Source organism: Grampus griseus (genome assembly GCF_964374135.1).
Source record: "Grampus griseus genome assembly, chromosome: 2".
NCBI lineage: Eukaryota > Metazoa > Chordata > Mammalia > Artiodactyla > Delphinidae > Grampus > Grampus griseus.
Genome location: NC_139018.1, coordinates 95,805,149 through 95,817,648, shown reverse-complemented (window position 1 = coordinate 95,817,648; position 12,500 = coordinate 95,805,149). Strand labels below are relative to the sequence as shown.

The following is a 12,500-nucleotide window of genomic DNA, read 5'->3' as shown; positions in this document are numbered from 1 at the left end:
ATAGCCATGTAACAGAGTTGTGGCCAGAAGGGCTTCCTTCCCAAATAAAAAGCTAAAGCCTTACTAGGAAAAAGCACTATGCTCTAACCATTCTCTCCGCCTGGCCTACTAAGGATTCAGATGTAAAACCAGTGCCTGGAAGAGCTGAAGATCAACTCTACTGCTGCCACCATTCCCCAGTGTTCCATGCACAGCATTTTAAATAGGAGTGCAAGCAGAATCTGGCTTCTTAGGCCAACCTGTATTGAAAGCTGAGAAATTTAACCTACTTCATGTTAAATGTTATTATATAGACAGCTTTTAAAATTATAGCTGTACTCCTTCTCCACTGAGGCTAGCTAAGGTCAAAATCTGCAATGGGGGGCTTCCCTGGTGGCACAGTGGTTAATAATCCGCCTGCCAAATCAGGGGACACAGGTTCGATCCCTGGTCCGGGAAGATCCCACATGCTGTGGAGCAACTAAGCCCGTCTGCCACAACTACTGAGCCTGAGCTCTAGAGCCTGCAAGCCACAACTACTGAGCCCACACACCTAGAGCCCGTGCTCTGCAACAAGAGAAGCCACCACAATGAGAAGCCCACACACTGCAACGAAGGGTAGCCCCCTGTTCACCACAACTAGAGAAAGCCTGAGTACAGCAATGAAGACACAACACAGCCAAAATAAATAAATAAAATAAATTTTTAAAAAAATCTGCAATGGGAAGGACTTGGACTAGAAGAATTTCCTGAAAGTAATGATTATGAAGCACTGACAATTATAATTATAATGGTTATGAATCACAATTAATAAGGAAGGCTGTAGGGTAAGAGTCTTTGAAAATATGTCCTGAATTCTTTTATGGCATTCCACTTTAAAGACAGGAGTTAGAATTGAGTGGCACTTTGACATCACTGCATTTTGTAATACAGTAGTGCATTTAAAATTTTACCTCAGTACACTTTTAATATTTGTTACAGTTGAGAACTAAAGAATTCTAAAGAGAACTAAAAATCACTGTGTAATAAAATCCCACTAACAGATCATTAACAAGGAACTTATTGGCCAAGTAGGTGAATGTAAAGGAAGTGCCCAAATTACCTAATAATTATTTTATTTATTTATTTTTGGCTGTGTTGGGCCTCCGTTGCTGTGCACTTGCTTTCTCTAGTTGTGGCGAGCGGGAGCTACTCTTCGCTGCAGTACATGGGCTTCTCATTGCAGTGGCTTCTCTTGTTTTGGAGCACGGGCTCTAGGCATGCGGGCTTCAGTAGCTGTGGTTCGTGGGTTCTAAAGTGCAGGCTCAGTAGTTGTGGCACACAGGCTTAGTTGCTCCGCAGCATGTGGGATCTTCCCAGACCAGGGCTCGAACCCATGTCCCCTGCATTGGCAGGAGGATTCTTAACCACTGCGCCACCAGGAAAGTCCCCTAATAATTTTTAAAGTCAACAGTATCATATCTTTGAGGCTATCAACGATGCACCTTTAAAAATATTTTCCCCAGTCCTACCTGTAAGAAGAAAAATCAAGTGCTGTCAAATAATGACTTCAAAATTCGTGCTTACCTTTTTTTTCTCCAGTGTAAGGCACATAGTCTTCCCTGTCCTTATGCTCCAAAGCTTCCTTCTCCAGATATGAAAGGAGGTGTTCTCTATCAAATGGCCCTGTGGCAGACTTTGATGTCTGGTTCTTCTGCCGGAACCCTGCAGGCAGAAGGGCATTCTGCCAAAGAGAATGAATCGGCCATTATGACCAGCAAGAATCATAATGCTATATACGTCCAGATGTTACCATCTAAGAAAGATTTATAGACTAGAATGGGATGTAGGCATTAAAGACTTCATTACAGGGTTTTAGGGCAGCAACATAAAAGTGTTCCAAACAAAGTTTTTTAAAATTAGGTAGAATTCACTTACATTATTATTAAAATAGGCACATTCACCTTTTCTTCAGAAAGTATTCTACTAGCAGGAAACACCCTTTACTTTTTAAGTATCCTGGGACAGTAATGAAAAATAGTTTGTAATGCTTAATAACAGCTCAGCATATATGTATACATAGAAAATAATTCCACTGCAAAAGAATGTTAAATGACTATATACATCATAGTCCTTCATAATGTCTGCTATTTCATCATAAAGGCTTTCTCAGAAGAAAAACATGTACATCATACAGTAGGCTATCAGGATATTAATGTTTACTTGTTTGTGTTTAAATGCAAAGGTTCAATTTCTGTGTGTATGTATGTGTGTATATATCAGCACTAGGACGTATCTGCAGCAACCACCGTCATTGCTACTCAAGACACTCAGAGACTCTCACGGCAAGAGTTATATCCCTAGGTTTCCACCTGGGTACAGCCTTTTTGAGTGCATGGAGTAACTGAGAGTGGGGGAGGGGTGAGAGGCAATGGACTAAAGTTGTCTCTTTTAGTCCCTACTCTGTATTTTCACTAAGCCCAGGAATAACAAGCGGTGACTAAACAATGTGAGCTGCATCTTTTTGCTTGTCAAAAACCGAAGAGTATCGTGATACTACCTTGTCTCACAATTCCCAAGTATTCTTTGCTTTGAAAATGGGAGGCGGCCAGAAAAGTTACACAAAAGGGCCAACTCTGTTCTACAACACCTCACAATATTGGCAAGGATGCTGAATCTCCTAGGTGTTATAAGATCATTTTTCATTACAAAGAGGGATCTTGTATGGATAATGATAATGAGAAATACTCATTTTATAACTAGAAAATATGGCACTTCAACTTTGGCCATTTGCTGAAATCCACAATAATTTTCATAAAATTCGCCTTTGTGTTTTCCTCATGTAATGCTGTATGCATAACACAGAAAGCTCACCTATCAAGATGAAATACAAAAGAGGTTTTTCCTAACCATTCACCAAAAATGCTTCTACAACACAAAATTGTCTATAGGAATATAAAAAAGAAACACAAGATTTCTACCCTCAGACTTTGAAATCAAGACAAGACTTGTACATGAAGAATCCATTCTCAACAAACCATCAAGTCCTATCCATTTTTACTTCCTAAAAACTGTCTAACTTTTCTCCATCTCCAATACCATTACTTTGGTCTACACTATGATCCAAGCTGGGATGGACTATTACATTAGCCTCCCAACTGGTCTCCTTGGATCAGTTGCTGATACTCTTCAACCTTCACTCCCACCCCCTAAGGTTATCCTAGCCTCATCTCACACACCCTCCCATTCTAACCACATCAGCCCTTGTTCCTCCCTTGTACTTGCCATATACTTCTTTCCCTGGAATGCTCTGTCCATCCTTTTTTGCAACTCATTTTTCAGACTGCAGCTCCATTCCCCCAAGGAAAGCTTTTCCTGACCTCCCATTATATGCTCTTATATATGGCACGATTATTTGATTAATGTCTAATTCCTCACACTCCTACCAGACTATACATCAGGAGGGCAAAGACCACATTTGTTTTGATCACTCACATATCCCTAATCCTAGCATAGTACCTGAGATCTATAGGTTGCCCCCCACCCCAATACTTATTGAATAAAGATTTGAGAATACTTTTAAAGAAAAATGCTCGTTAAGGCAAATTAATATAAGTTACTTTCCTTCACCATCAAAAAGGCACATGTATACATACTGCTACTTCATGGTGGTAGCAATGGAGTTGCATTATACCACCTGCCTGTTCAAGCCCGTGTCAAACATACAGGTTTTAAATGATATGTTAGCTGGAATCCTGGCCCTTAAAAACAGTCTTTGACCACAAAATAAATGAGAGCTAACTGGCTTTGGAGGCTATGAGCTAAGCTTTATTAGAAGCACACTTTAATCAAGAAAGTTAATGGATCATAATTACTTAACAAATAGATTAAAAATCTCATTAAAATGACTGCCACTGAAAATTACATGCTTCTCCCTTGCAGTGGAATTTTGTTGTAATAATTTATTCCCAGTCTTAGAAATGTAAAAATACCTTTTGCCTAAGCTGGCTGGCTGTCTTTTTGAGACAGAAGTTTTGAGAAAACACAGTTAAGTTAACAAATAAATATATTGAATGCAGAGTAAGGAAAGTAAAATAGCCCTCCAAAATACAACGAAATAGCACCATATACAAACTTCATCTGCTCTTCTCTTATCTACCTTCTGAGACTTTGGAAGGTACAGTGTGTTCCTCTGGTTGAAGTAGCTGCTGCTACCCTGGCCCTCTTGTCTCCCCTGGTCCTTTACTGAAACACTTTCCAAAAACTTCACCCAACGAGTGGCAAGCTGTCAGTAAACACCACTGTTCTTCTAGTCTCAACTAACAGTATCTGAGGTTAGGGACGTTACAACTAGGGTTGGGGAGTCTGCAAAATACATCCAGAAGTTAGAACCCAAGCCTCCCCATACAAGAAGCAGGCCATGGATTTCCAAATAAGAAAATATAAGCCATCAGCTTTTAGACCTATAGAATAAAGCACGAGTTAAAGGGGATTCACTGTAGTTTAACAGAAAGACCACTAGACTCGGCCAGGGATCAATCAGGTAGTAAAGGATCTAGTCTCAGTTCTTTCCCTAATTGTAATAACTGAGGCAAGTCACCTAACTTTTGTTTTCCATCTGTGAAACAGAGGGCAAGCGCTATATCAATGTTTCTCAACAGGGGGTGTTTTCATCCCCCAGGGGACAATTGGCAACACCCCGAAACATTTTTGATTGTCACAGTTGGGGGGAGGGCATATTAATCACTTTTTAAATTTTCTGTATTTTATGATGCTTTGACATCTTGGGGGCCTTGCTAATTCTGGAAAGACTGCCCCTCCCAGGGCTAACTAATTCCTAGGGATAGCAAACAACTCCCCCCCAGCCCCTGCCATGTGCCTCTCATATGAAAACCAGCCAATCCAGAGCCCACACCCCTGACCACCTCTTTCATCTTTCACACACCAAGCCAATACTTCCCCTGCCCTAAACTGCCCAGGGCCAGGAACTGGACAACTAGAGACCACTCCTGTAGCCCAGAGCCACTGAAATTATTCAAACTATCCAATTCTAAACTTGCTCAAATCTGCCCACCCTGCCTCACCTATTCCTTCCCTTGGAAACCACAAGAAAAGTTCTGGGCCACACTTGCACCTCACTCCTACCTCCTGACCAAGCCAGCTGCTCCCCCATGTGGCCCTGCGTGGCTTGGTGCGCCTCCTGCTGTTGGGAACTGAAAGTAATAAACTCTTCTTTCAAGGAACTTTCCATGTATGGTACCTCACCAGACCAGGTACATTTTAAATCAGGAGGGTATTCTATTAGTATGTTGTGAGTAGAGGCCAGGGATGCTGCAAAACACCCTACAATGTACAGGGCAGCCCCACAGCAAAGAATTATCCAGCCCCAAATGTCAACAGCGCCAGGGCTGAGAAACCCTGGACCAGATGAACTCTTATGCTCCTACCATTTGATTCAAATAGGTCTGATAGGCTGAATTGCCTGGAGCAGATACCACTGTGACATGCAAAACAGCACTGTTATTCTGAGTTACCCCACAGACTCAGGTGCACTGAAAAATCTTCCTTATAGTAACCATTATGGTTAAGGGATTTGATCAGTGGTACTGACACATTACCCAAGTGCTAAAGTAATGCTGAGAAAAGGAGTATAATTCTCAATATAAATTAGAAAACCTTCTAGCAGGAAATAAATGTGTGGTAGTGACAAGAACACTTTCATAAAACAAACTCTTACCACAGTCCTTAAAAGGCACTAAAAGTCAATGTCTTTTTTTTTTTTTTAAAGTCAATGTCTTGTCATAATAAAATGTGGTAAAGAAAAGCAGCCTAGCAAATAGCCATTACCTTCAGATCAAGCAGCCACAACCTTAGTGTTCTCCCCTGACTGCCTCCCAGCCGCACACGCCCTGCCACAACAACCGCTCCAAACATACCAGGGGTTAACAATTCCAGGGTCAAGGGTCTCCACCTTAGCCTTATGTAATGCATAAGGTCAGCAACAGCCATATTGCAAAATAAAACATATATACATATATTCAGGTCTGCTCTACATGGATTGCAGTATTGCCCAGAGTCTGCTTAGATCTATTCTACCAATAACTAGACACTTTGATCCAATTTGGTCAGCATCTTTCAGAAAGGTAATAATTAGATTTAAGGTCATGAAGGACCCTCTAGAGACACTCTCTACACTGCAGCCATCCTGGTACAGAAGCCCTGAAGAGGCATATAGGCTGGCGTATGTCAAAGAGCTAATCATCTGCTGCATTTTACCAAAAACATTCTTCCCAGCCCAGAGAGAAAAGATTTCTTAAAGGGAAGAAAATTTCAGGAGATGTTTGAAAATAAAAATGTTGGAGAAAACAGTTTAGAACAGTCATGTCATTAGAGATACCAGGCAGAAGTGGGGGTACTGGAAAGGAGGCCAGAAGTTCATTTGGATAAAGAGGAGGAGGGGGACAGCAGTGTCAGGGAAAAGTCATGGAAAAGCTAACTGTTCAAAGGCAGCTACTTAGTATCAAAGGGTTTGAAAAATTATTTCATTTCTCTTTATTGCCTAGCACCTACCTCAGGGTCAAGATCATCCAGCACAGTTTCCAGTTGTTTCAGTTCTATTTCTGATAGATTCCCAAGGAGTTCATCTTCATCAACATCCTTGTACTTTTCTAAGTCCTTCCGGAACGATAGTGCCATGGTTTGCAGTCACTTAATTTTTGCTATTCAGTACAGTCGGAAGTGACTTCTTATTTTTTTTCTTAAAGCTATGGAGAGAAGAAACAAAAACATTTAAAATATTAAGTCATCCCCACCTAGTTAGATCTATTTTAGGTTAAATGAAATGTAATTTCCATGTGTCATATATTCTTTGACTACGTATCACACACTACCCTTGCCTATGAATCATTCAATGTCTTTACCTTTTGTCTTTTGTTGACAAAAAGCAACCAAACAAAAACAAAAAGCCACACTGGGAAAAAAGAGGGGGAGGAGAGAAGAAAATTGAAATCCATTAAAACAGCTATTTGACAGAATTTAGATTCCTGATAACTGAGTTTTAGGGGGGAAGAACTATGTACCAAAATATAATTTTTTCCATCAATTGCTTTCAAATGATTGCTACCAGTACCAGAATACTTTGTTTAAGCACAGTATGTTTGAGGCATGCTTGTTTTCCTATAAATTGCTTAGAACATTATTTTCTGACTCAATATTAATATAGGGGAGATATTAATATACTCTCCATGGGAGGAATGGCCATTGGAAAAAACATTTTTTGAAAAGGTTCATTTAAAAAAAATTTTGCATTTTTTCTTCTAATTTATATTTTGTTGCATTATGAAAACAATACATTTATTTGGCAAAGTAATCTAGGTTACAAGTTGAAATAAAAGAAAATTCTGAAGAAAGTGCACTGATTTTTTAAATATGAAATATTCGATGTATTCTAACGAACACATACTAGCATTCTTATTAGGAAAAGGCATTTTTAAAGGAAAAAAACATAGCATTCTGAAAAGGTTTCAGCAAAATACTCAAAACCATGCTGGGATATGTCATCCACTGACTGGCAAGATTGGTCAGGAGGGTCTGGTGGTAGGAAAGGATCTTCACCATTTCCTCACCATGTTCATCCCTCCCAAACAGCTATGAAGCGACTCAAAAAGCAGTATCTTTCCAGATATAGCAGGACTATTCTATAGGAAAAAAAAAATACTTAAAATAAGTACTGCAAAAAGCATGAAGTAAAAATGAAGTATTTCTATAAATGCTAGCCATATATGTAGATCATTTGCCTCATAAAATGTTCCTATGTGAATAAGAAATAATCCTTAGACTTCCTGATTTGGCTAAATTTTTCTTGGCTGTAAAACGCCCAGCACTTCAAAGTTTGGATATACTTTCTACTCCCTTCTCCCAAGTTTTCCCAACTTAATATTTTAACTAATACATTTTCCTCCTCAAACTAGTAACATTTTATGGACCCTTTTATGTGTTTTCATCTCCTATGAAGACAGGAAGGTTCACCACAGGGGTCTGTCAGCTAGCAAGCATCTGGGACCAATAACAAGCAAATTATCAGACCTGTGCTTATGCAGATGTTAAATTGCAGGCATTTTGTGTAATTGCCCAAGACAGGTCTGGCTTACACCTGTTCTACTGGCACTTCATTGGTTGAGCAGTTACCCTGGTTTTTTTCGCTTTTTTGAACACATAATTATCATTGTTGTCATTACTAAGTTTGGTAAACATCCTTTGTATTTCCAACTTTAAGACAAGAAGCTTACCAAGTATCCTGAGAGTGAATTTTCTCAATTAAAAATAATACAGTCTGAGGAGAAGATTCAATAGAAGGTACCAGCACTTTCAAATATATTAACCGTAAAATGCAATTTTTTTTTTTTTTTTTTTTTTTTTTCCGTAAAATGCAATTTTAAAGAAGGTGGCACAGGACTTCCCTGGTGGTGCAGTGGTTTAAGAATATGCCTTCCAATCCAGGGAACACAGGTTCGAGCCCTGGTCCAGGAAGATCCCACATGCCACTGAGCAACTAAGCCCATGAGCCACAACTACTGAGCCCATGCGCCACAACTTCTGAGGCCCACGCACCTAGAGCCCATGCTCCACAAGAGAAGCCACCGCAATGAGAAGCCCGCGCACTGCGATGAAGAGTAGCCCCCACTTGCCACAACTAGAGAAAGTCCGTGCACAAAAATGAGGACCCCATGCAAACATACATACATACATACATAAATAATTCACTTAAAAAAAATAAAATAAAGAAGGTGGCAGGCAATTTTAGGAGAAAAAATAAATAGAACATTTTGAAAAAATACTCCCTTTATTAAAATACCAATGATATGGTATTTGAGACAGATAAGGGTAAGAAATTGATAAAAGTACATGAATAGGTACCATGAGTAATTATTTAGTTTTCACTATTTTTTAATGTTTGGACAATCAATCCAAAAAGTTTTTAATGTAGTTTAATATAATTTATTTTTGAGGTTTGTAACACAGAATAAAACCAACTTCTTGTTCAATAAACATTTCAAAGAAATACATATTATTTTGAGCATCCCCTCACTTTACTCTCAAGTGTTCCAGTTTGGGCCATAAATTCAACAGTCATCCTATTAATAAGGTATTATAATGGGCAATATGATAGGAATGAGGTGTTAGGGGCAAAGGCAATGTTATATGCCACCCAGGGTCTATAGGTTTGGAACATGATATTCCTTAGAGTGACTAAACAGGTTACTCCAAGAGATGGCTCCTTATTCCAAAGTAAAATCTGTCACACAAAGCATGTTTACAGTATTGCTTAAAGATCAATAAAATGAACACCATGAACACACCACCCAGCCTCAGAAAGAAAACATTACTTTGTACTCTCACGTTCCCCTTTCCAGGTTGCATCTCTTCCCTCCAAAGAAGTAGCCATTGTACTGAATTCTGAATTAATCATTCCCTTACTTTCTTTACAGTTTTACCTTAAATGTACATATCTTTAAACAGTTTTAGTTTTGCTATTTTTGCACATATATATATATATATATATATGGACTCACACAGTATGTATCCTGTGACTTGGTTTTTACACTCAGCATTGCTTTGAGTTCATGCTTAGAGCTGAACTTCTTTCATTTTCATTTCTATATCATATACTGTTATATAAATGAACATCTGAATTACTTGTAGTCTTTCCTTCTCTACTTTTCTGCTGTTACCTATTTCCTGGTATACATGTGCAAGAGTTTCTCCAAGTTGTCCAAACCTAGGAATGGAATTGCTGGGAAAAGGGTATGGTATTACTCAAGTTTACTAGGTAACGTCAAACTATTTTCAAAGTGGTTGTACCAATTCACATTCCTAGAAGATTCAATGCATGACAATTTCATGTTGTTCATCCTTGCTGATTGTTGATATTATCAGTTGTTGTGGGGTTTTTTTGCCCATTCTGGTGGATGTGAAATGATATTTCATTGTGGTTTTAATTTGCATTTTGCTGAGTTATGATGAGGTTGAGTATCTTTTCATACGTTCTTGGCCTTAGTCACTTAGACATAGTGGTATTCCTTAGTCTGTGAAGAATCTTTGTCCGTTTTATTTTAATAAATTTATTTAGTTTATTTATTTTTGGCTGCGTCGGGTCTTCATTGCAGCGAGTGGGGGGCTATTCTTTGTTGAGGTGCGCGGTCTTCTCATTGCAGTGGCTTCTCTTGTTGCAGAGCACAGGCTCCAGGCACATGAGCTTCGGTAGTTGTGGCAGGAGGGCTCAGTAGCTGTGGCTCCCAGGCTCTAGAGCGCAGGCTCAGTAGTTGTGGCGCATGGGCTCGTTGCTCTGCGGCATGTGGGATATTCCCGGTCCAGGGGTCGATCCTGTGTCCCCTGCACTGGCAGGCGGATTCTTAACCATTGCACCACCAGGGAAGCCCTCTTTGCCCATTTTTGTATTATCTTTAAAAAAAAATAGATGCTCTTTACTATATTCTGGATACTAATCTTGTCAGTTATATGTTAAAAATCTCTTCCATTTTCTTTTAACTCATTAGTTTATTAAGGTATTTCCAGGGAGAAACGTATCATTTAATTATTTTCATTTAATTATTTAAGGAATTTACTTCTTTGGCTTGTTTTTTTCCTTTTCAAAGCAATGGAAAGGCATTTCCTTCAAGTTCGGATTATGAGATCTTGCCAAGAACTTCCAGGTACTATACCAGAGTTTCCCAGAAGCTTCAATACTGCTTCAGTAAAAAGCAAACAACTGCTGCTCATCCTATTTAATGCTGCTCAAAACTCACCACAAGTGTTCACATGCTCAGAGTCTCTAACTTGATTGTACCTTCTCTCTCAACTCTCATCCTTTACTGAGGATTATCTGTGTGCTGACACTGTGCCAAGTATTAGCAAGAGAAGCTCAGAACTCCTTAAGAAGGGAAGCTCTGGAAGCCGTGCTTTGCTCTGCTTTCTGTCCCATGGATAACATGTCCTCTCTTGCTTGTCCTCTGCCATCTGTATCTTGGAAGGGGAACAAATTCTGAATGGTTTCAACCAGTGTGCTACAAAAGTTATCTTAAATCTACACTGGGTCTACAAGAACTTTTTTTCATCTCCAAGCTAATGTAAAATACATTTCATAAAAATACACTTCATAATCTACACAGCACAGGAATAGATTTTTTTAAGCATAATATTCTCAGTCTTTTTTTTTTTCTAAAGGTTGTATATAAGCAAAAGTTAGTTTTGCCAGATAAGTTAGGTAAACTTTCAGGCAGATGTAGAAAATCTTCTAACTTGAAATTCTGGTATGATCAGACTGTTTAATTCTCCATCCTTAACTCACTTTTTAGAGCAGTGGTTTTCATGTTTTAGACTGAATCAGAACCCCCTGGAGGGCTTGTTAGGACACCACCCGTGGGCCCCACCCCGTTTCCTGATTGAATAGGTGTATAGGGTAGGGCTGAAAATCTGCATTTTTAACCAGCTGCCAGGTGGTGCTGATACAGCCGGTCAGGAACTAGGCTTTGAGAGGCACTGCTCTAGAGGAACTGACTTCATAAATTTGTAAATTCTGACAACTAGGCCTCACATTCTTGCGGCAGTCTATCTTGTCCTACCCACTGGCTGAAGAACTTTGTTAAAATAGTCCCCAGAGTCTATGGGAACTGTTGCCGTGGTACGCTTTCCTTTTCACTCTGTCACTGCTTCACGGGATTTCAGTTAGCGGAGGCAATACCGAGGAACATAAGGAAACTCCTGGAGTATTCTGGGCCAAAAGCTTTCATTCCATTAACCAACTTCCTTTTCATGTATTACTAGTCTCTAGAATCCTCCTTATTTTTCACACAAGACTTTCAGGACCCTGTTAATTTCCAGGTGGATTCTCAGCCATCTCATTTCACAGATGTTTTAAATTTTAGCTTTCTATTTAGATACTTTTTAAATAGCTGTATTCTAGATCTTTGGGATCACTTTAAATGAAGCACTGTTGTGAGATTTCAGATGCCATATTTACATTTATATTTATCATTGCATCAGCACCAGGTAGAACTGCCTTAATTGTTCTAAACTAATACAGAGGCAGTCTTAATACCTAAATGATGCACTTGCACAAAATGGAGACACAGCACTACGTAACCAAAGGTTTCTCTGAGATTCAAACATAGAAAAATAGTAGAAGGGGACTTCCCCGCTGGTCAAGAATCCGTCTTCCAATGCAGGGGACACAGGTTCAATCCCTGGTCAGGGAACTAAGATCCCACATGCTGCGGAGCAACTAAGCCCATGCGCTGCAACTACTGAGCCCATGCGCCTTAACTACAGAGCCCACATGCCTCAACTACAGAGCCCACGCACTCTGGAGCCCACGCGCCACAACTAGAGAGAGAAAAACCAGCATGCCACTAGAGAGAAGCCCGCACGCTGCAACGAAAGATACAGCATACTGCAACGAGGATCCCGTGTGCTGTAACTAAGACCCGATGCGGCCAAAAATAAATAAATAAAATGTTTAAAAATCTGTACAAAAAAGAAAAACA

General features: G+C 39.6%; 1 protein-coding gene across 1 annotated transcript in view; it reads right to left on the bottom strand.

The window, feature by feature from the left end:
• TMOD3 (tropomodulin 3) overlaps nucleotides 1–12,500 on the bottom strand; it is an 84,681-nt gene that overhangs the window by 38,798 nt on the left and 33,383 nt on the right. The window contains exons 2-3 of the mRNA XM_082647214.1: nucleotides 6,529–6,722; nucleotides 1,546–1,702 (exon numbers count right to left, since the gene is read on the bottom strand). Of these exons, the coding sequence (XP_082503340.1) occupies nucleotides 1,546–1,702; nucleotides 6,529–6,654 (283 nt within the window). The 5' untranslated portion in view covers nucleotides 6,655–6,722. The remainder of the gene's footprint in view (nucleotides 1–1,545; nucleotides 1,703–6,528; nucleotides 6,723–12,500) is intronic.